Source organism: Malaclemys terrapin, chromosome 3 (assembly GCF_027887155.1).
Source record: "Malaclemys terrapin pileata isolate rMalTer1 chromosome 3, rMalTer1.hap1, whole genome shotgun sequence".
Classification (NCBI taxonomy): domain Eukaryota; kingdom Metazoa; phylum Chordata; order Testudines; family Emydidae; genus Malaclemys; species Malaclemys terrapin.
The window spans coordinates 142,043,129-142,066,833 of NC_071507.1; the positions used below are offsets into that span (position 1 = coordinate 142,043,129).

Sequence of the window (23,705 nt, forward strand, 5' to 3'; positions counted from 1 at the left end):
CAGCTGGGCTGTGCTAGTTATGGCCACAATACCTTGGCAGTGGTTTGTATCAGACCCGCCCCACTTCCTGAGGGAACTCAAATCTTCTCTGCTTATGGGTGGAGAAGAGCCTATTGTCCTTTTGAGCCCTGCATGTAAAAGGGAAGTTGGATGTTCAAGCAGACTAGCTGAGCAGACAAGTGATAGATAGGCTTAATCTGATGGTATCCAGTTTGCAAATTAATTCCACTCAATAACAGACCTAAAAGTGGCAATTCTTCAACAACAAAAACTTCAAAAACAGACTCCAATGTGAAACTGCAGAACTGGAATTAATTTGCAAACTGGATACCATCAGATTAGGCCTGAATAAAGACTGGGAGTGGTTGGGTCATTACAAAACCTAAACTTAATTTCCCCATTACTAATTTTTCCCTACTGTTAGTCACACCTTCTTGTCAACTGTTTGTAATGGGCCACTCTCTTACCGCTTCAAAAGTTATTTTTCCTCCCTTGATATCCTGGTGTTAATTGATTTATCTCGTTAGACTGACCTCACACTTGGTAAAGCAACCCCCATCCTTTCATGTATTTATACCTGCTCCTGTATTTTTCACTTCATGCATCTGATGAAGTGGGCTCTAGCCCACGCAAACTTATGCCCAAATAAATTTCTAAGTCTCTAAGGTGCCACAAGGACTCCTCGTTGTTTTTGCTGATACAGACTAACACAGCTACCACTCTGAAACCTGTCAAGGTATTAGAGTAGATTATTGGCTGTTTCGGTCTCTTTGCTTCTGGGCACAATACAAGGGTTCCAGGGTTCTATTCCCAATGGAGGGAATCAGGAAGCAGTAGCCACAGATGTGGTCTTGCAACCATGGTTCAGAGGATTACTATGTACATGTCTCCTGTTCCCCACAATGTCTAAAGTGATTCAGAGAAGGAAAGAGAATGCAGATGTTGTTCTGGTATCTCCATGTTGGGGGGCCCTGGCCTGCAAGACCAGGGCTTCTGATAATAAAATAGATGGCAGTCAGCACCTCCACTCTTTTTCCCACACAGGAAGGACTTTCAATAATAAGGACCAGTTCTGAAGCTGGATTCCCTAGCTGCATGAAGCTAGCTGTGTGACTTTAAAGAGGCACCAACTAAAACAAGAAGTTTTCTTTGAGTATATGCCAGGCTCCTTTTTTAGAAGGAATGAGCCAAGTATTGCTGCGTTATCTGGATTTACTCCAGATTAGTAGTTGTGTAAGGAGAGCAGAATGTGTTCTGAGCAGGTTTATTTGGGAATAAACTAAGTTGAAAATTGCCATTCATTCAGAAGGAAAATAACTAGTTTTCTCTGAATGCCACGTTACAGGTTTACAGCTCACTTTGCGCTCATTAAGTGATATGATCAAGAGCTGAGTTTATTCTTTACCAGATAAGTACTTATGTGGATATAGATTATAAGCCTCCATGTCATAGTGCAAGTTAAATCAACCATTTGTTTTATAAAGATGTATTTTTTAAATTGTTGCTTAAATAAGATATTTTTAAAATGAATGGATAATTGGGGTTTTTGGTTTATTTTCTCAAGAATTCTTCTGTGCCTCAATATAATAAAATTTATTTGAAACTATGTACCATAATAACACGAGAGGTAGAAAACAGCAAAACAAGTTACAGGCCAAAGAGAAGTCAAGCATAAAGACAAACACAAAAATCCCCTTTACCAAGCAAAACGTTACCAAATTCAGCGCATTTTACTCATTCTTAAGGCCAGGGCGTCACGTCATATCTACCTTTAGGTGCTTTTAAGAATTTTCCCAGCACCGAATAAGCTTTTTAAAGGCCAGCTTAAAATCTTCATTAAAACTAGTGTACAGCAGAGGGTTGATAAGGGAGTTGACATAGCCAAGCCATGTCAAAAAGTCAGCTACTTCTGCAGACACCGTGCGAACGCTCAGGCCCACAATAAGCTCCTTAATGAAAAATGGCAACCACGACAAGATGAAAGCCCCTAAGATCAGTCCCAGGATGCGAGCAGCCTTTCGTTCCCGTGTACTGGAAATCTGCTGACGGTCACCAGCCAACTCCAGGTCGTTATCAATAGGAGGAAGTCTCACTGACGCGTGTATTTTATCAAATTCCGTGGTTGGGTCAGATGTCGAGAAGTCTGACACGCAGAACGTCTGCGTGAGCTTACAACTGGCAAAAGAATTTTGGCTGTCGGTGCTCCTGTTGCTTAGGTGGCGGCTTGATCCCCGTTTTTGGTATAGGCTTTTTGCAGCGTGGTAAATTCTGTAATAGAGGATCAGTATTAGCGTCAAGGGGATATAAAATGCCCCAAAAGTGGAGTAAATAGTGTAGATCACGTGATCATGTTGAATGCGACACTCACTGGGAATTGTGACGCTGTGATGATTTCTCCAAAACAAAGGTGGCATCGAAATGAAAATGGATATAGTCCATACAGTGACTATCATAAGCCCGGCCCTTTTTGCCGTTCTTTTCCTGGCATATTCAATAGCATCTGTGATCGCCCAGTATCTATCTAGTGCAATGACGCAAAGATGAAGAATTGAACACGTGCAACAGGTCATGTCAACGCTAAGCCATATCTCACAGATGAAATATCCCAGTGTCCACGTATCCATCACTATGTATGTAATACTCAAGGGCATGACTAAAAGAGCAACAAGCAGATCTGTCACAGCTAGTGAACATATTAAGTAATTTGCAGGCTGGTGTAGTTTCTTGGTGGTGCCAATTGCTGTAATTACGGCAGAGTTCAGCAGCATAGTCAAAATTGTGATTATGGCCAAGGTCAGGGTAATAAGCATCTTTTCGGTGACTGTTTTGGGTTTGACAGCCACGTTGGCTTCTGTTGTGCAGTTTGTGAAATTCATTCCCCCCTCCCCCTGCCCCAGGATACACAGAGAAAAAGGCTGCCACTTCTAGATGTTAATGGCTCCCATTCAAAATTCCTCCATTTGAGAAAAGCTTCAGATGTGAAATTATTTATTTATGTCCCATTTTCACTAGATCAGCTCAAAACATCCAGTTTTCCTTTTGCCCAGAACATCCAGTGTTCCTAGAAGATAAAAATTATATCAGTTAATCAATGTAGAAAATCCAACTTTTCTTCTGTAAAAATCCTAGTCTTTTAATGTTATTGCCTCAAACAAGAATGTTGGTAATTTCCTTCTCTCTCCCTCCACCCCCTGCCCATTTCTTCCTCGCTGCTGTTCACTTTTCCTGCTACTGCATAGTCCCAAAGAACACTTTGGGGCTAGATCCTCAGCTGGTATAAACTGGTGTAGCTCCAGTGACTTCAGTAGATCTATGCCAGTTTACACCCTCTTAGGATCCGGTTCTTTTCTTTCCTTGCAAATCAAATTCCAAAACATGAGTAGAGAAAATCTATCCTGTTACTTTAATTGCTGTCTTAAAACGCATTACCCCTGCATATCTTTTTTAAAACAAAAGCTCATTTCAACTAATGCTTACTAGTTTTTATAGATTTCAATTAATTTTTCATATTCACATGTCTGTCTTTAATATCCTGGAAACAGCACGTTTTAAAAAAAAACAACCAGATTATTTTATAATAAGCAGCCTTCAAACAAATGTTTAAAGGTTCATAACAAATATTCAGCTTCACACAGTACATTAGTGTTGCTAAGAAGCTATGCAGTTTTGTGTAATTACTGCTGACATTTGACACATCTTACTGTGCATGCCTTTGGAGGAGAGACAAAAAGCATATGCCTTTGCTTTGAGGTTTACATCAACTTCTTCTCACTGTCACACAAGCCAGTGAGATAAGCACCAAGAAATCTCAAAAGATCCTATTTTGAAAATTTTTTGATAGTATTTTATTTTGAAAAAGTTCAAATGACAATTACAGATTTCAGACCTAATGCCATATTCCTTTTACATCTCAAGCCCACTGGTGTCAGTGAGAATGCTGTGTACTCCTGATGTGCAGGACTGAATTTGCTGTTAGCGTAACACCGACAGACTCCGGTCATCAGGATTGAACCTGGGATCTCTGGAGCTTAGTGTATGAGTCTCCACTGCGTGAGCTAAAAGTCATGGGGCCCTTAGCTAAGGCTATAGCAGAGTCATTAATCTTTAAGTGGTCTCAGTGCCACTAGATGGGACACAGCACCACACCCAGGAGGTGCGTGGGTTACATTAGCAACAGCTGCAGTAGGCAGCTCTAAATTCCCAGGAAGGCTTTCAAAAGTGACTTTGTTGTACGAGTTATAATTAAGCTGAATACAGAGGACATGGCAAATTTAAGGCCTGCTTCATTAAATCAAGTCAATGGAAAGACTCCCACTGACATCAGCAGGACCTGGATCTGACTTTAATGGTGGAAAGTAGATCTATAATCTCATGTTGTACATAAACAAAATAGGAAGAGTTTTAAAGGTTTGGTCTAAATGAAAGCAAAAGAGACCTCCCGAAAGCTAAGTCCTTTTCTGTCATATAACTACCCTTGGATAAAAAGTTAGTTCTCTTCATTAAAAAAAAGTGTGAGAAGAGTGATAGAAGCTCACATATCAGATTCGTGGTGTGGTTGGGTTAAAATGATTGTTAGTTGGAATAAGCCAAAAGACAAGTCTTTGGAGATAACTGCCCCACAGCCCAGGAGCTGGCACACTCCTTCCCTCACTCAGGGTTCAGACAGGCTACAGCTCCCTCAGGGTCCCTGCCTCCATTCAGGCTTCCAGCTCACCCTTGGAGTAGCCTGTCTGGTCTGGTCTCCTTCTCACCCTTCATTCATGCTGCTTCCCAGAGAGATTGAACTTTCTGCCTTCTCTCGAGTTCTCCTCCCCACAGCTGGGCTCACCCTGCTCTATATGGAGACAAACCTTGCTCTCCCCGAGCTGGGCTTTATTTCGAATTAGGCCTGGCCCACCCTCCAGGGGTGAACAGACAGGTTAAGGGACATCTCAGGCCCTTTCCCAGCATGTGTGGGGTGAAAACCCCATCACAAAGACAGGTTTCAGAGTAGCAGCCGTGTTAGTCTGTATTCACAAAAAGAACAGGAGTTTTTATCACAAAGACAGACAATGATGCCTGTGCCACCAATCTTGACCCCTTCTTCTCCCTCCCCTCCAACCTGTCCCAGTTCTGTCTCTTCCCTACCCCGACTCTCTGTCCCATTCTCCTAACCTACCCAGTCCCAGTCTTCACTCCTCAGTCTTCTCAGCCCAGTCCCAGTCTCCTTGCACAGCCAGTCCCAGTTTGAACCTCCCACCAAACTCCTTGCCCCAAGTTGCCTTGCACAACCAATCTCAATTCTCCTTTCCTGGCTTCTTGCCCAGTCTGTCTTTTCCCTCCTGCTTCTTGGCTCCCAGTCCCAGACTCCTCATCCAATCTCAGTCCCCCTGGCTCATTGTTCCAGTCTCCATGGTCCAAGTCCCAATCTCTTTGCCAAACCAGCCTCAGTTCTCCCCCTGAGCCCCAACTCCTTGCCAGATATGTATCCCCTCCCACTCATCCCTCTTTCCACCCCCAGTGGTTCTTAGATCGGAGTCGATCTATGTTTTCTAAAATTCTTTACTTGCTTTGATACAGTGGGCCAGATTCTCCATGGCCTTGCAACTTGGGTTTATTTACAGCAGTGCAAAGTGCATGTAAATTGTTACCATTATGATTTGGTAGCATTGTACACCCACTTTGTGCTGTTGTTATGCTGCCTGTGGAGCCACTTACAATGGAGAATCTAGCCCAGTGTCTTGTCTCAAAGGGGTTCACATATGCAAAGCTCTCCAAAGTTGTCCTCTTCTCAGATGAGCAATTTTTGTCTTGGGTGACAGTCCAGATTCCCTTGATTTTTGTTTTAAAATTACCTCTAGGTTATGACTCCACAGTACACAAATAATACATCTCTGTTCCCTTGGCAGTACTAGATCAATTTGAAGTGTAAGCATCTCCCTTACAACATGACTTGGTTTCAGTACTTTATCCTGCTGGCCCTTTTGTGACTGAACCTGTGAATGGGAAGAAAATATTGCTGCTTTATTAAAATGTGATTTATCTTGTGGAACATAATGCTTAGCACCTATATAACACTGTATTTTTCAAAGTGATGTAAAATGTTAACTAAATCTCAATATTGCAACTGGCCAAAACGTGGAATTTCCAGTTCACGAGAAATGATATTTTGAAATTTGGTTTCACTCCAAATCGGAACAAAACCATTAAAAAAAAATTTCCTGTGAACCAGAAATTCAGATAAATTTCTGTTTCAGAAAAACCCATACTGGTCTTCTCAGTTTGCTTTTTAGTTGCCAGTCATATTGCTTGGCTTAATTGAAAGCAGTTGATTTTTAAAATGCATTATATTCTAGGGCATTAGTCCTTTTTTTAGACTCCCATAGAGTTGAATGCTACAGGAGTCATGCTACCATAGCCTTTCTAATTGACTGCACAACATAGAGTATTTTCCCCTCATATTGAACAAATAGTATTGGAAAAGTTTTGTACAGCAGCTAGGATAATGGGGATAGTCAGAGATGTAAAGCAAGCGAACCCTGTAAACTTGCATTTCATTCCCACCTTCCTTATAGTGTGAGATTTTTGGGGCCTGCTGTACTGTAGAGAAAATGAAAACAAGCTGTGAGAGGGTCTGCTGTGGTTTTCATTACTGTACTGTAAAACTGCAGGAGTGTAATAAATAGAGAGGCTATTTTTGTGCTAGATCAATGAAATGTATCAGAAATTTCGCAAGAGCCTGTCTTCATGAGATGTCTAGCTCAGTTATGGAGACTCCAGGTTAGGGCAGCATGAATCTTTTGCAATGAAGGCTCGAATCTGCTTTTATTGAAGTCAGTGGCAAAACACACTGAGGTTTGCACAAACCATACGTCGGATCCTAGCCTTCAAGTTACATTTTTTAGGGTACAAACTGGCGAACTGAACCAACACTGTGCAAATCCAAAGCCTTGGGGCACAGCCTTAATAAAGCAGTTTGGAGGAACATCTGGCCTTCTAGCTGGTTATCTATACTGAAGGCCTGTATACTTTGGGGTTTGACTATCACCAATAGATTCACTCTCTCTTTGTACACAAATTGCTGTAATGCAGTACATAATAATTCTGGTGTCGTGCGGCCTGCTACTGTGTGTTTATATAATGATGAGGCCATACTGACTATCATCTGTAAAAGACAGAAGCAATTGAATTTGGTATCCTCACAATACATTACATTAATACAGATCATTTATGTTTTAATTTTAATGACTTATGGAACACCTATTGGAGCCTAGGCACTTTTTGCAGAATTTACAAAATTTCATTGAGTGTCAATGCAGTGCACTAATTTTGTCACTACTATTCCACAAAGCTAGCATCCTAAATGTCTGCTTGGTTTATGTCCATGGTCCTTCACTGCTGATCTTATGACAAGCCCCATTTTTAAAGTGAAATCCTTACCATATTTTAATTTGCTCCTTGAATTTGAACTGTTACCTGTAGTCATTTGCCATGCTCTGTCTGCCCCTCTCTATTTTAAAACATGATTTTAATTGTTTATATCTATTTTAGATGGACACAAATCACTGTTTACATGGACTCAGGGAACATATGAGCAAACTGTGGCCAAACGTACAGATAGCCTGGCTGTCAATGGGGACTGAGCCTGGACCTTCAACATTAAAAAACAAAGCCCTGCTATGGTGCCAAAGTAGGAGGCCTGTATTTCCGGTGCTGAAGGCTCCGGGTTTAAACCTACTGACAAGCATGGGATATGTGTGTATGTGGCTATGGTTCATTTTAAAAAAAAAAAAAAAAAAAAAAAAAAAAAAAAGCACCCAATCAGGATTTGAACTTTGTTGACCTCAGATGCTTGGGCAAGATTGTCTAGCAGGAGAATTTAACACACTGGCCTAATCTTTGTGAGCATGTCTCCCTCTAGTGGTTGATCTCTGTGACTGCACAGCCAAGGAGTTTTCCCTTAGCTGAAGTGGTAGAATTTGTCTGTGATTTTAGTGGTGAAAGTTTGGCTTCCGTCTTTGCTGACAAAGGTGGCATATGCACGCAGCCACAATTTGTCACATGTGCAAACCTTTTAAAACAATACTCACCTGCTTTATACAGGTCTGTATGTGCATCCATTGAATTTTAAGTATTGAAACAAAAAACTTTAAACAGAAATTATGTTGAGAAAATTGACTATGTAAAGTTGCCCCCTTTTAGTCAAACACATGCGTATTCAGGCTTATATTTGCTTACTTTTCTGACAAAAGCAACATTTTGAATGTGTAACCGTATTAGCCTTGCAGAGCTAACACAGCAGTGAGAAGGTGGGCTGGATTTTTTTCCATCATCAACAAAATTATGAATCTTTACAGTTAACAGAATCTTTTTTTGGAGATGATGCACAAGACACAAAGAACTGAGATCCCAAGTGCATCCACAGGGCTGGAAATTAGAAAATTTAAAAACTGAGGGCCAGTCTACACGCAAGCTGCTGTTTAAAAATTGATTTATGTAAACTGATATAAAATCCCTACATGGAGACCTTTAAGTCAATTTAAACCAGGCTTCTATCAATTTAGCTGCATTTCCTAAAGAATCATTGTAAGCTAAATTGATGTAAGCAAAGTTTAAATTGATTCAGGAATATCCACACAGAGTATTATTGGCTTAACTAAATCGGTATAAAAAAGCACCTGTAATTAGACTCATGCAAGTCTGTGTGTAAACCAGGCCTGAATAAATCTGATCTGGAGTCACTGAAAGACCATATACAAGGAAATCCATAACACCAGTTTTAGAGAGTTGTTTTCAGAACTCCACTATAAAAGGTAAACTTTTCCCCGGTAGGTCTTCACATACAAATGAGAAACAATACTTAGTATTGCTCTTCAAACTACGCTTTCCCCCATGGGCAGCAGCACAATTATCATTCACAGATAAGTACTCATTTTTACCCACTTCTATTAAGAAAATGTCAGTAAATCTCAGGCAAGCCTGTCAGACAGTGATGAGCTGCAATTTGACATAAACATGCACCACAGATTTCATGTTGTATGTAACGGATACAATTCTTCACAGATGGTAAAATATCCACGTTGCCAGTAGATAAATACAGCAGATGCCCCATTTCTAATTATTAACTAGAAAGAGACTGTCAGATTAAAAATCATTTAAAAATAATTCTGCACCTCTGTTGATAACACCTTAGACTACTGAATTTGAACATTTAAAAATCTAACTTATTTTCCACCATACAAAATGTTTGTTTACTTTTCACATTTCATTTAGTCAATGTCATCTCTCAAGAACCCACACTGCTGTAGTGGTTAGGCTGCTAACACTGAAGAGGAATGTTCAAATCAAAAGAAAAAAACTTTTCTTTTGTAATGCCCTGATGAAGTGTGTGGCATCTGCTGGACAGAATTAACACAGATCAATTGTGTGATAGGTCCTATACTACTGAAACCTATGAATGCTGCTCTTTCAGCTCAAATGGTGGAGGCCTATGATTTTTCTGAGCAGGAAGATCTTGTTTCTATCCAGCTTCTTCCATGCAGTACTGAATGGTTGTTGTGTGCAATAGTGACAGTTGTCAGGTGGCTAGTTAGCCATGGATTTGTTACACTGTTAATATCTTTTTAAACAAAACTTAAAGTTAAGGTGGTTGTGTTACCCTAACTTTGCATTTCAATTCAGCCAATTTTTTTATTATTAAAGTATGATCTTTTTTTAACTTCCTACCTTGCAGATATTTTTGTGTGTTTAGCTATACCTATATTATTAAGGTGCATTCCTTAAGGTTTTATTTACTTAAAAGCTTAACTTTGGTTTAACAATATTTTTTTTTCTTGGAATTTATAAAGTTTTTGTCAGATTGTATGTTTGTAATGCTGATGGCGTTCTAAAAACAAATGAAAGGAAATCTTCTTCCGGGAAAACTTGTGAACGTAGAAGATGTTGATGGGGGAACAGAATCTCTGCTTTGGGTAGTGCAGGTGCTCATAGTGAAGAAATGCAACATAGCTTTTGTTGAAAGTCCGACATTTCAAAATATACGAGATCTGCAGTTATTTTTGCCTTGTTGTTTTCCAATGTCCTGACACTACATTTTTCCCTTTTTTATTTGATTCTAGAAGCACAAAGAAAAGAAAAACACTTTCCCCTTCATAGAGCCAATAAAGTAAGACTTAATATATTGAGGATTGGCAGGTCCTCAGGGTCTTCCATAATGTTTCCTCCTCCTGTTCAAAATTCCATTCAGACTATTCATTGAATATTTGACTAAGATCGGCAATCAGATGAAATACTGGTGGGAGGACAGCTCAAATAATGAGAGAGCATATTAGAGGCTGACAGCTAAGTTCTGAACTCCCTGTAATTCATAGAGAGAGTGTCATCTTCATTACTTACAGAGCTGATCAGAGGGGACTATATTTGACTGATTGTCTGGAGCACAGTGGTTAAGGGACAGTTTGCTAATATGTTTAAATTGCAGAGTGAGGATGCAAACATTAAAGGGTTTATTTTCTCTTCAGTATGCACATGTAACTCACATCACTGTCAATGTGCGTTTGCACTCATGCACCAAAAGAAGAGAGAGATTAAATTTCCTTTCTTATTAATTTCTGTGAAAGGAAATTGACGTCTATTGATCCTCAATTGAAGTGGGGGGAGGAAGGAGGAGGAAGTGTGAGTCCCTTCACTGCAGTGTCTGGATGCGACTGAATCTGTCAGTCAACAGACACGGTGAAGGAGCTTATCCAACAATTACCTGCCTCCGAGAGCATTCTCCCAAAATTAAGGATATTACAAATGTTTGTGCCTTCAGAAATAACAGAGGAGCTTCTATATACAGATGACCTCCTTTGGCAGCAGATATTAATTCATAGAAAAAAGAAACTGCCCAGTCACACATGTTCTTATGTTTAGCCACGCATACTCAGTGTGTTGCCAACTTTGCCTCTGCTTTGTTCTCTGGAGAAATGCTCTTGTTCATGATGTAAACAGATCAACCCAGGAACGATCCAGAGGACCTCTCTTTAGGGTCAATAATAGGGACAATTTTGAGTGAAAAGGACCCATTTCCACTCATTAATGGTTCTATTGTTGAACAAAGATTTGAAAAGTATACACAAATGCATGCTTTGATGCAGATCCCACTATTTATTGAAGATTTCAGGAAAACATAGGGTGACCAGACAGCAAGAGTGAAAAATCGGGACAGGGTATGGGGCGTAATAGGCGCCTATATAAGACAAAGCCCCAAATATTGGGACTGTCCCTATAAAATCGGGACATCTGGTCACCCTAGGAAAACATAAATGAAAAATATTTGCTATTTTTGCATAGCCTGTTGTCTAAGTAATTTGGAAGAAATAATCTCTGCTGGGATTCTGTTTCCAACTTTTTGGACTTTGAGGCCAACATTTCTCCTCCTTCAGTTGGAGAGAACGATTCTGGGGGTGAGGAAGAAGCTGAATCTGTATGACTACTTTAGTGCAATCAAACCACTCGTGATAGGTGTGAGTCACTTCACTTAATACACTCCTGGAAAGCACTCAGATACTACAGTGAGGAGAATGATATAAGAACCTATACAGAATAGAATAGTACAATTTTTAGGTTTGTTCCCTACTTTTGGGAGCCTTTCTGATGGGATGAAGAGATCCAGGTGCTTTCTATTTGCTGAGCAAAGCACCTGCTTAGGCCTCAACCAATACGGGCTGGGATGCATGAGAGAGAGAGACTCGTGGAAGTGCAATCATGGATGGTGGAAGGAAACATATTAAAGGGTTATTCTTCTCTTCTAAAAGCAAATGTGGTTCAACAGCCCCTGGTTAAGCCACATCAGTGGAGCATCTTTAACAACCTAGTTTTCCCCTCTAGTTCTTTGAAAGACAGCTATCAAATTAAACTTTCTGGAAGCCAAATCATCTCTAGCAAGAGTTACTAGGTGGAACATGTTACTGTCACTAATAATGGTCTTCTCTTATACATCATTCCATCCAAAGTTCTCAAAGCACTTTACAGAAATGAATTAAGCCTCACACACTTGTGGCACCACTGTGATCAACACTGCATGTAAAGTTGAAATAGAAGCTTTTGATGACGTTGATTATATGGAAAGGAATTCCATATACCCGCAGAATGCGCCATAGGCTGGTCCTGTGAATCCTATCAAAAGCCTTCTCAAAGTCTATGAAATTTATATAGAGTTGCTATTGCCATTCTAAGCACTGTTCTATTATGTTTCATAGAATGAAGATCTGGTCTGTGCATCCACACCGTTTCTGAAACCAGCTTGATCTTTTCTGAGAACGCTATCAACTGTCTCTCATATATGTTGGACTATGGTCTTACACAATACTTTGCTTGGCACAGATAAAAGTGTGATACCACACCAGTTATTACAATCACTGAGAGTTCCTTTCTTTGGTATCTTTTGGCCCAGAACAATCTCAAACCAAGATTTATTAACACAGTGCAACCAAGAGGATCTGAGCACCATCATTGCCAGGAGGCGTTGGAGATGGATCAGTCATGTGCTTCGGATGGAAACTGATTCCATCACCAGAGTAGCAATAAGATGACACCTGAAGGCAAGCAAAAATGAGGCTGCCCAAAAACAACATGGCGAAGAGCTGTGGAAGCCGAGATGAAAAACCTGGGGTACAGCTGGGAAATGATTGAAAGATTTGCCAGAAACAGACAGGAAAGGAGGAGCTTCATCACTGCCCTAAACGCCTGAGGCATAATAGGAACACGATGATGATGACGACTTGTGGCACTAGCTGATGGCTCAGTCCTTCAGCCACTTGCTGCCAGATATACTGCTTACTAGTGTGTGGTTGACTGACTCCCATTGGTAAGCACTGCTCCCAGTACTAATGGTGAAATTTTCAAAAGGCCCTAAGTCCCATTTTCAAAAGTGATTTAGGCACTGAGGAGCCTAAGTCTCATGGAAAGTCACTGTGACCTAGGCTCCTAAGTCACTCAGGCGCCTTTGAAAATTTTACCACAAGTGTTTTCAGGATTGAGTCCTTACTCTATAGCTGAGCTTGTGTGCTAGGATCATGACACTAGCAGTGAGAACTAAAGTCATGCAAGCTATTTTCAATTTAAGCCACCAACTAGGGTAACAACCTTTGAAAAGGCAAAAGCGGGACACATGCAGAAGCCCCACCCCCTCCATGGCCCCAGCTCCTCCTCTTCCCCCCCAAGCCTCCATGCCCATTCTTTCTCTTCCCCCCCCAAGGCCACGCCTCCTGGTCAGCCTGTCCAGAGAGCCTGGCCCACTGTGGGGACCCTCAGACCCTCCACCTGCTGTGGACAGGGTTCCGAGATGCCCAAGAGCAGCCCCAGGCCCATGCCCCGCCCCCCCAGGGTGTGCCACCCAAGGCCGGTGGAGGGTCCATGGCTCCCCACAGCGACCTGGGCTCCCTGGGCGGCTCTTACTATGGCGCAGCTTTGGCTTCTAGCCTGGCCAGGGGTCGGGTCCTCGGGGAGAAGAGGAGGAGCAGGGGCAGGGCCTCGTGGGGAGTGGGGCTGTTCTGGACTCATTCTGCCTAGGACTGGGACTTGAACTCTGCATTTTGGGACTGTCCCATCCAATTTGGGATGGGTGATCACCCTGCCACCAACTAATAAAAGAAATGTATCATAGTCTGCTATCCCAAATCCCCCAGATGCTTTTAGCTTTTGTGGGCAAAATAGTAATGACATATACATTTTTAATGTGGGAACCTTCTCTTGTGAATTCATTTTCCACTTCACTTCTTATCTGCTGATTAGAGACATGTCGAACACATAAATATTTACCTCGGAACCAGTGAATGTCATTTATTCAGCTCTGGGGAAATGGGCCTACTTGCATTTACATGGAGACTATCATTTTGTACAAGCTAAATGTCACTATGTATGCCTTGTTTTTAAAGTCAATGTTTGTTTCTTTATGATATCTTTACTATTCTGTGTCAGGAGGTTGAAGGACTATTTTAACACATGATTTATTATACCTACACATGCCGTTCAATACACAACTCTGGTTCTATCATTCTTAAAAGCTCCAACTGTATAAATTAAAAAGGTTAAACCTTCTTATAATTAAATAGGCTTGGAAGGAGTAGATTTTTATTGGTAAATGTTGACAAATGTTGATTTCACCATACACATGCAAACCAAAGAAAAATTATTTCTCTCAATACTAATAGACATTTCTGGATAGGCAAGGTAAGAAAAATGCTGCTTGACAACTAATTAGGGTTTGATTTGAGAATATTTACTTTCTATATTTTGACATAGGATGTTGACAGTTTGTGTTTTAATGGTTCTAAAGCTTTAACTTTTCTAATCTTAAAATCTACTGTCATGAAATAATTATTGTCTGACCCTGCCCCCCACTGTCTGACCTCCCCATAATTCCCTGCTACTGAAAATTTAAATAGATACAAATAAAATGCTTAAAATAAACATGATTATCAATCAAAATTTGAACAAAAAATCAAATTCTGCTAAAATGTGGTAGAACAGTGATACACAGACCTCAGTGGTTCAGGAGCCAAATTAGTGATCCACATTACTCAAAAGAGCCACAGTAGTGTGAATTCATTGCTTTGTTTACACTAGTACTATATATTCATATTTAAACATTATATATATTATTCACAGTATGGGCGCCGACTTCCGCTCTTTCCCCTGGGAGCTCAACCCCCCCTCGGCCCCACCCACCTTCCATGAGGCCCTGTCCCTGCCCTGCCTCTTCTCACCCCTTCCTCAAAGTCCCCACCCAAACTCCACCCCTTCCCTGCCCCTATTCCAACTACTTCCCCAAATCCCCACCCCGGCCCCGCCTCCTCCCCTGAGTGGGCCACGTTCCCGTTCTTCCCCCCTGTGCTAACACCGCCAAACAGTTGTTTAGCAGGAGCGGGGAGGGGAAGCGCTGGGAGGTAGGCAGAGGAGTGGGGACATGGCGCGCTCAGCCGGGGAAGTGGAGGAGGGCGGGGGCTGAGGGGAGCTTGGCTGCCGGTGGGTGCAGAGCACCCACTAATTTTTCCCCGTGGGTGCTCCAGCCCCAGAGCACCCACGGAGTCGGCGCCTATGATTCACAGAGAAAAATGTCGAAGTATTATTATTTTATTAGCTACAATTGGTTAATAACACAGTAAAATCATCCTGATTGGTTGTTAATTAAATCAGTGCTTTAATATTATGTGCTGCCAAGAGTCGCAGGAGACACATTAAAGAGCCACTTGTGGCTCGCAAGCCTATCTGAGTTTCACTGTGCTAGAACTTGAGTCAAAACCCATTGAAACCAATGGAAAGACTTCCACTGACTGCACTGAGTGTTGGATTAAACCTTAGTAAATCTCTGTCCAATTTGGGTTGGATAAAATATAGCTAACTCATGAAACAGCTTTAGATTGTATTGAAAGAGGAAAAGTGACTATTGCAAATAAAAACAGTTTCATTGCTGACTCTACTGTAATGGTAAAGGGTCACATTGTGATGCCCTCCTCACGCTGAATAATACCATATGCCAGTGAAGCCAATGGTGCTGGGTGAAGAGTAAGGTGATAATATGGCCAAAAAGGTCATACTGCAAACTGAGAGGGGAAATAAGTTACTGATAACCCAAAGGAGGGGCAAATACCCTTTAAAAAAAGATTGAGACAGGTTTGTTACTAACGAGTTTACCTTTAGCTCAAATTTTAAAGACCTGTGCTCTCATTGCCAAAGGTGCCAATCCCAGGCATTCAGATACTGTCGTGGTTGGTACAAAAGTGCTAACATAGACCATGATGTCTGTATGCAAACACAGTTTGTCACATGAACACAGGCAAAAAACTGATGCTGCAGTTCATATAGGGCTGCAAGAACTTGCATGTAGACCTTATTCCATACTTTGTGGAATGCAACACATGTCCGCCTTCGTTTGCTACTGCTGTTTTGGAAGGACCTGATTCTCTCCTCTGTTGCAAAGCTGCTAGAACTCTGACATTAATGGAGTTACATTAGCTCACACTGATGTAGCAATGTGGAAAAGACTTTAAAATCCTCTCCCCAGTGCAGTGCCCAACAACATTCTTAATAAAAACAAAGTTGTAAAATAAATGGGAAGGGAAGCGCTGTAAATTAAAGTTTTTGTAAATGTAAAAATATATCCAAGATAGCAGCTGCTATTTTTGCTATTAATAGCAAAGGTCACCTGATCCTTTGGACCCTCATCAGAGCATAATTGAAGTTTGGCCACACACAGATATTTTGGTTATAATACAATGACTATAATTACACTGCAGTTATAGTTGGATAATTTAAAATTCATTTTGGTGCTAGAGATTACTAGTTCTAGTGATAGTCCACATGTAAATATAGGGAATATCTCTGAAACCTTTATTATCCCTAAAACAAAAATAAACTTTTTACGAGTGCCCACTCTCCAGTGTAATTAAACTATATTTACACGTTTTTTATTCTTTTAATTGCTACTAAACTCAGATAACTGATAGGGTGCCCACATGAATGGAGTAATTTCAGTGTAAATACAATGTAGTTAGTGAACCTGAATTCTAAAAATACACGATTATGAAAGCAAATGAAAAATAAATAAACAGGCATGTTGTTAACCAGCCAGTTATATGAATTAGTGGTAATTTGTTATCAAAAAGCACAATATAACTACAGCATAAATGCATTATTAGATTCAGAGATTCTAAGGCTAGAAGGGACCCCTGTGATCACCCAGTCTGACTTCCTCTATAATGCAGACCACAGAACTTCCCCAAAATACTTCTTAGAGCTTTTTTAGAAAAATATCCAATTGTGATTTAAAAATAGTTAGTGATGGAGAATCCACCATGACCCTTGGTAAACTGTTCCACTGGTTAATTACTCTCACTGTTAAAAATGTATGTCTTATTTCTAGTCTGAATTTGTGTATCTTCAGCTTGGACCATGTTATACCTCTCTCTGCTAGACCGAAGAGTCCATTATTAAATATTCCCCAGGTAGGTACTTATAGACTGTAATCATGTCACCCCTTAACCTTCTCTTTATTAAGCTGTAGATTGAGCTCCTTGAGTCTATCACTACAAGACATGTTTTCTAATCCTTTCATTGTTCTCATGACTCTTCTCGGAACCCTCTCTAATTTATCTAGATCCTTCTTGAATTTTGGGCAGCAGAACTGGACACAGTATTCCAGCAGCAGTCACACCAGTGCTGAGTACAGAGGTAAAATAACCTCTCTACTCCTACTCAGAATTCCTCTCTTTATGCATCCCATGATCACATTAGCTCTTTTGGCCACAGCGTCCCATTGGGAGTGCATGTTCAGCTGATTATCCACCACAACCCCCAAATCTTTTTCATGGACACTGCTTCCCAGGACAGAGTCCCCCATCCGATACGTATAGCCTCTGTTCTTTGTTCCAGTGTAGCTATAGTATAATGACAGATGTACAGGCAATGTATTATAAAGATTAAGCAGCATTTTAAAGGATATAATAAAACTCAGTGAACCAAGTTTTGCCTTCTGTTATATGCGTTGATGTGGGGGAGCAGTGTATGTGTATCAGAGGACAGTATTTGGCCCACAGCCTAATTGTTTTTGGTAAAACGGGAAAACTGTTCTCCCGTGTGCTGAAAAAACGGACCAACTGACACTCAGTGTATAGCTTTTGCCGCTATACATCTCAATGAACGTATTATTTAGGTATAGCCGTGAATCACATTGGAGACAATACAAAACATTTTATACTTGTTCACAGTATATTATTTGTACTGAACAAAGAAGACTATATGTTGAACACATGACATCCTGCTACTAGGCTGAATTTGAGACCATAGTTACCACTGTACTCCACTTAGAGAGGCTAGTATGTATGTTAATCTTCCTGTTTTGCCAGAGAAGCTCAGAGTTAGAGCTGTGTTGTGTTAACAAATAAATAATCTTAAGAAACCTATGCCTTGTCTCTGCATTTTGGACACTAAATTTGAGAACACAAGACATGTTAAATGTATGTAGTGTGCATGTAATGTTTATGGTTGTTATACATTTCTTGTTCTTATTAGTTTTTGGAATGAGTATTTTTAATCATGTGCAAACAAAGCTTACTTGGCCTCAGAAAGCAAATAATGAGGGGCATGAGGTACAAGACAGGAGGGAAAGGACGGGTCAGGGCATGCATCCTCTTTTACACCAATCTGCTGATAGGCCTTGATCTTGCAATGAACTCTACGTAGGGATAGGGGCTCACTTGCACAGAACTCATTGCAGGATCAAGGCCAAAGTTAACAAAGCTGTATTTTTCATTAGTGCACTATGATATTGAACATGATTTAAAAAATGTATAAAGTGCATGCTCTAGTTTTGTAGAGATAGTTAGGAAATCAAAGTGATATTAAGATTGGTTAAAAATAATATATTTGCTTTATAGTTTGTGGCTAGTAAGCAGAAAAAGACTCTAATTAGCAAGTAAAGGAAGGTTGTCAGAATAATTAGTAGTATTACTTATTATTTCTAGTAGGAAGGATGAATGGTTCAAAAAGTAACTGATAAAAGTGAAAAGCTGCAGTAGTAAGACAAAGGAAAACTGTCTTAAAAGAAACAAGCATAAATCTTCCCACTGTTCTACTGGTAAGCAAGGAGCGGGGAGGAGTAAGAAAGAAAGGCCTTTGAGAAGGGAAAATAACAGGGATGAACTGCTTCAAACTGAGTTTTTTGCTAAAGCTAGCAAGTTAACTGAAGGGTACAAAGAGAGCCATGAATCTGAAAGTTCTTTGTCAGATCCTACTTAATCACGCCTGAGCATACTAGGATGAGACAGTTTTCCCTAGGTCTGGCCTATTTGTAAGTATACTGATCACATGCTTATGAATACTTTGTTATTGAATTAGGGGTAGTGACTGCTTATTTTCAAGCTGTTAGCCATGTTTAGCGCAAATGTATAAAACAGGGGTTCTCAACCTTTTTCTTTCTGAGGTTCCCCCAACATTAGGGTTACCATATGTCTGGATTTTCCCGGACATGTCCAGCTTTTTGGTTCTCAAATCCCCGTCCCGGAGGAATTTCCAAAAAGCAGGACATGTCCGGGAAAATAGGGAGGCATGGTAAGGGGACCGCCTCCTCCCCGGGCTCCAACTTTCCGGGGCCAGGCGGTGGCTGTTCGTCCTCCCCACCTGGGCAGCCGGACTCGGGAGCAGTCCTGCTGCAGTTCCCACTGCCACGGGGGGAAGCGACCAAGCATGTGGCGCTAGGCGGCTGCGGCTCTGGCGCCCGGGGCGTTAACCCCCTGAGCCCGGGCCTGCTGCAGGGACCCAGCTGGTGCAGTCCTGTGGGCGGCCCTGGAGTGGGGGCAGGGGGGCTTGGGTCCCGCAGGGGAATGAACGGGGCTGCCGATGCCTCCGCCCCGGGGCCGCCCGCGGGATTGCACCAGTTGGGCAGCCAGCCCAGACGTGACTGGCCAGGGGCTGGGCGCAGCGTGCGCGCTGCTGGGTCCCCACAGCAGGCCCGGGCTTGGAGGGTTCAGGCCCAGGTGCCAGAGTCGCAGCCGCGGAGCGCCAAGTGCTTGGCCGCTTCCTCCTCCCGCGGCAGTGGGAGCTGCAGCAGCGGCTGCTCCCGAGTCCCACTGCCCAGGTGGGGAGAACAGCCGCCACCTGGCCTGCCGGGCTGCCCCCCTACTCTCCCTCCAGGTACCGCGCCCGAGTCCTGCCTGCTTGGGGCCAGGCCGGACTCACACTCACCCCGACCCCGCGCTCCCCTGCGTCTCCCGGGCCTCCCTCCAGCGCTTGCGGAGGGAGGAGGAATGGTGGTGGTGGGGGGTGCTTTTGTTTTGTTTTTTTTCTCTGCCGCCGTTTTTTTTTTTTCTTTTTGCTCTGGTCACCCTAGGGGTGGAGTTGGGGCGGGGACTTTGGGGAAGGGGCGGAGTTGGGGGCGGGACCGGGGCCCTGTGGAGTGTCCTCTTTTCGCAGGATTGAAATATGGTAAACCTACCCAACATGCTATAAAAGCTCCATGGCCCACCTCTGCCAGAGCAACTGATTTTCTGCATATAAAAGCCAAGGCCAACATTAAGGGGTAGCAAGCAGGGCAATTGCCCAGGGCTCCACGCCACAGGGGGAATCACGAAGCTAAGTTGCTCCATCTTCGGCTTCAGCCCCTGTTGGTGGGGTTTGGAGCCCTGGGCTGCAGTCCTGCGCAGCAGGGCTTTGGCTTTCTGCCCTGGGCCCTAGCGAGTCTAATGCCAGCCATGCTTGGCGGACTCCCTGAAATGTGCTTGCAGCCTCCCAGGGGCCCTGGATTCCTGGCTGAGAACCACTGGTATAAAATACCATTTGGACTTTGGACTTAATAAAGGAATTCATGTTTAAATTAGTGCCAGGTGCTTTCCCATCTTAATAAGTTCATACCAACATCTACCAGTAAATGCCTCCAAAATATCATGAAAATATGGTGATTATCATGATTTTTCTTCTTGACCAAACAGTTCCTTAAATATGTTTTTATAAATGCAGAGTATGTTTGATAACTGTTAAAAGTGTACTGCCCCATCTGACCCTGAGTCGATAAAACATATGAAGAAGTCTTTAAAAACAAAACACCCCCCCCTGTACTGCAGAACCCCTAACAAAGGCTGAATTTAATAACTTTGAAATTTAAGTGTGACTCCCCCATATAACATACACTGATGAGCATTAACTCCCAAGTTGCTCAGCCTTGCAGCCAGAGATAACTTAGTGGGGTGTACAGTAGTGGACCCCATGCTGTGTGTTATCCGAACAATGGTCCTGAGACTCCTTAGGAGACAGCTTACCAGGCTGAACATCCATACAACTCTTTCAAGTATGGACACTGTTCATCAGGTCTCCCCAAGGCCATGGTGGATGAAAGCAGCCTCAAATCATGTACCTCCACAGCCAAGTGACATTAACTGCACCCACACTTTTTTGTGCCCACAAACGGATGTTGCCAAAATGGAGGCCATGTTTTGAAAAACTGGCCCACAATCCCAGCACCCAACAAGGAACATTTTGAGACTCCTTCTTGAAATCCAACTACTCTCAGTGGAAAAAAGAATGTGTTCTAGAGTGTCAAATGTCTAATAAATAGAATCTAGAATAGAATAATAACCTTGCAGAAAGATGCAGGCATATTTTGTTGTATTAGGATTTTCATTTAAAAAATGTTCTTACAGAATTGATTTTTCAACTTCCCTTGTTTGTCCTTCCTCAGTAGGGAGTATAAAACGCAGTAATTTTGAAGTTTCTAGCATCAGACACTTTGGAGCTATGCAAGCCCAACATTTTAACTTGTAACATCTGGGAGAAGTGTATTTTTCCCATGTTCATATAGGACATAGGAAGGAGCTCAAACTTAAAAAAAAAATTGCCTTTGAACTGAAACCAAACATGGGAAATTCCAGCCTCAAAAGGAGTTTGTTTCAGAAAGTTTTGAGCAGCTGAAGAGTTGCAGGGAGAGAAGTTAGATTAGAAATCACATCTCAACCATAATGACAACCTTTCTAATCAAATGCAAGTCTCTTTTCTCAAAAGTTTGCAGCAAACTTGTTCTAAAAATGTTGTCACTCAATATACTTGAAAAAGTAAAAATGACTAATATTTTCCTTAATGTCCTTTTCTGCTTGATATCATTAAGTTGTAACTGCTACAAAATGACCTAACCCCTGTACAATGACTAAGATTCAATATAGTACACAATTAAATATTTATATAGTGACACACAAGGGAGGGTGACTTTATTTTGGATTTCTACTTTTTTTTTTCTGACCATAACCATCAGAGAGAGATTTCCCAGCTCCATGTAGAAGTGGATTGCATTTATGAATTACAGCTTTATAACACTGCCTGTGAGTTGCATCATGCTGTGAAATTCAAAGAAAGTGCTTCATGCAGCTTTGGCTTAAAAGAGAAACCCTTTTGTTATATTCAAGCGTTATTAGTTTTGTCATCTTTCGCACTGAAAATCAGTGGCCCAGAAACACATATTTGAATCTACAGAACATCTGCATTATGGAATATAAGGCATCTTGTCCCAGCTCATTTTACAATAGTGATTTCAAGTAAATTACATTTTGCAGATGCCCACAAATACCTTGGTTTCATGTATGCTGTGTACTCATTGCCATCTTATCTAGTTTCTCACAAGATGCTGGGCTGGGCTGCATTATCCTGAACATTACTGCCATCATGGGAAAGTTAACTTGCAGTACAATCAGATTTTCAGATGCCCATACCACCATAAACACCACCACCCCATGAAATAACCATAAACCTGATATGTTGTTTGAGCTGATCCAAGATCAGACTCTACATGAGACCCCCTTCACTTCTTTTTCTTTGCCAAGACTGTATATTTAAATCAAATCCAATTTAAACATTGGTATAACTCTGTTTATATTTTTTATTATTACTGGTAATAATTTGTATTGTAGTAGCATAGAGAAGCCCCAGTCAAGACTGAGGTCCTATTGTGCTAAGTACTGTCCTAAAATAGCCTGGGATGCAGTTACATGCTCTCTTCTCTCTCCAAGAATGTTCATGGGGCACCTAATTTTCAGACTCCAGCCCTGGGTAGACTATTGGGTAGATGTACTGCATAAAGCGCTTGCAGATGCACAGGGGTAGACAGTCATGTGTACATGCAAAATACCAAGTTTACACATGCACATTCAACAAACACACACGTCAAACAGATGCACAAAATGCAGACAGGCCTGAATTCTGTAAATCAAGGCCCCATATGTCCGTGGAGGGCTGGAGCAATTTAGCTTTGGGACACTAATGATGTAGCAATGAGGTGGTGACACCGAGACAAGGAAATAGTCTGAAATGAAAACCAGATTCATCAATAAAAACTGATGGGAAGGGCATTTCCCAGCAATTAATGACCAGTTGGGAGAACTAAAGCTCTGTGCCTTTAATCCAGAGAGCCCATATCCAGCAGCAGGTGTGGCAGAATTCAATTTTTATTTTTTCATAATTTGTACCGATCATATCGATATTTATTTTTAAGCCTTTTTTCCATTTTTATCAATTTAAGTTTTCACAGTTGCAGGAAATTAAATAATTATTTAATGACAGTAGATGTTGAGATTCAAAAAGTGAAACCTTTATAACTGTTAAAACACAAATTGTCAACATCGCATGTCAAAATGTACAAAGTAAATATCCTTTAATCAAACTGTAATCAGTTCTCAAGCAGCATTTTTCTTACTTTGTCTGTCTGTAATTTTGGTTATTATTGCTGGAAATAGGTTTCTGTCGGTTTGTGTGTGGGCGTGAAATCGACGTTTACTGATGTACACCGATAAAAATCAACTCCTTCCAAGTCTATCTGTCAGGAAGAGCCTGAGTCAGAGATCATTGTTACTATTCTACACCGTGAATCTATAAACCACAAAGAAATATCAAAATTAATTATGCTTAATGTATTCCACAATGCCAACCCCGACCATTCAGAAATCATGAATCCAGTCCCCAAAATCATGCGATTGCATTGAAAAACTGAGATTTTAAAAAAATAATACAGGTTGGATTCTTCTTCTTTGCCTTCTGGGTTCTGAGCCTGGGGGGGTGGAGGGGCACTTGGTTCCTGTTTTTTCCACAGCCACAAAGGCTAGAAACTTACTTCTTTTTTTTTTAAAAAAAGAAGGCTCAGAGTGTAGGGTGACCAGACAGCAAGTGTGAAAAATTGGGACGGGGGTGGGGGGTAATAGGAGCCCATA

General features: G+C 41.5%; 1 protein-coding gene across 2 annotated transcripts in view; it reads right to left on the reverse strand.

The window, feature by feature from the left end:
* Positions 1-1,577: 1,577 nt before the first annotated feature.
* Positions 1,578-23,705, reverse strand: part of HTR1E (5-hydroxytryptamine receptor 1E) — a 42,838-nt gene continuing 20,710 nt past the window's right edge. Inside the window, exons 1-2 of one of the 2 annotated variants that reach the window (XM_054021477.1) lie at positions 5,835-5,913; positions 1,578-3,061 (exon numbers count right to left, since the gene is read on the reverse strand). In XM_054021477.1, the coding sequence (XP_053877452.1) occupies positions 1,782-2,876 (1,095 nt within the window). In that variant the 5' untranslated portion in view covers positions 2,877-3,061; positions 5,835-5,913 and the 3' untranslated portion in view covers positions 1,578-1,781. Of the gene's footprint in view, positions 3,062-5,834; positions 5,914-23,705 lie in introns of those variants that run through there. The other variant, XM_054021476.1, reaches the window with a different exon arrangement.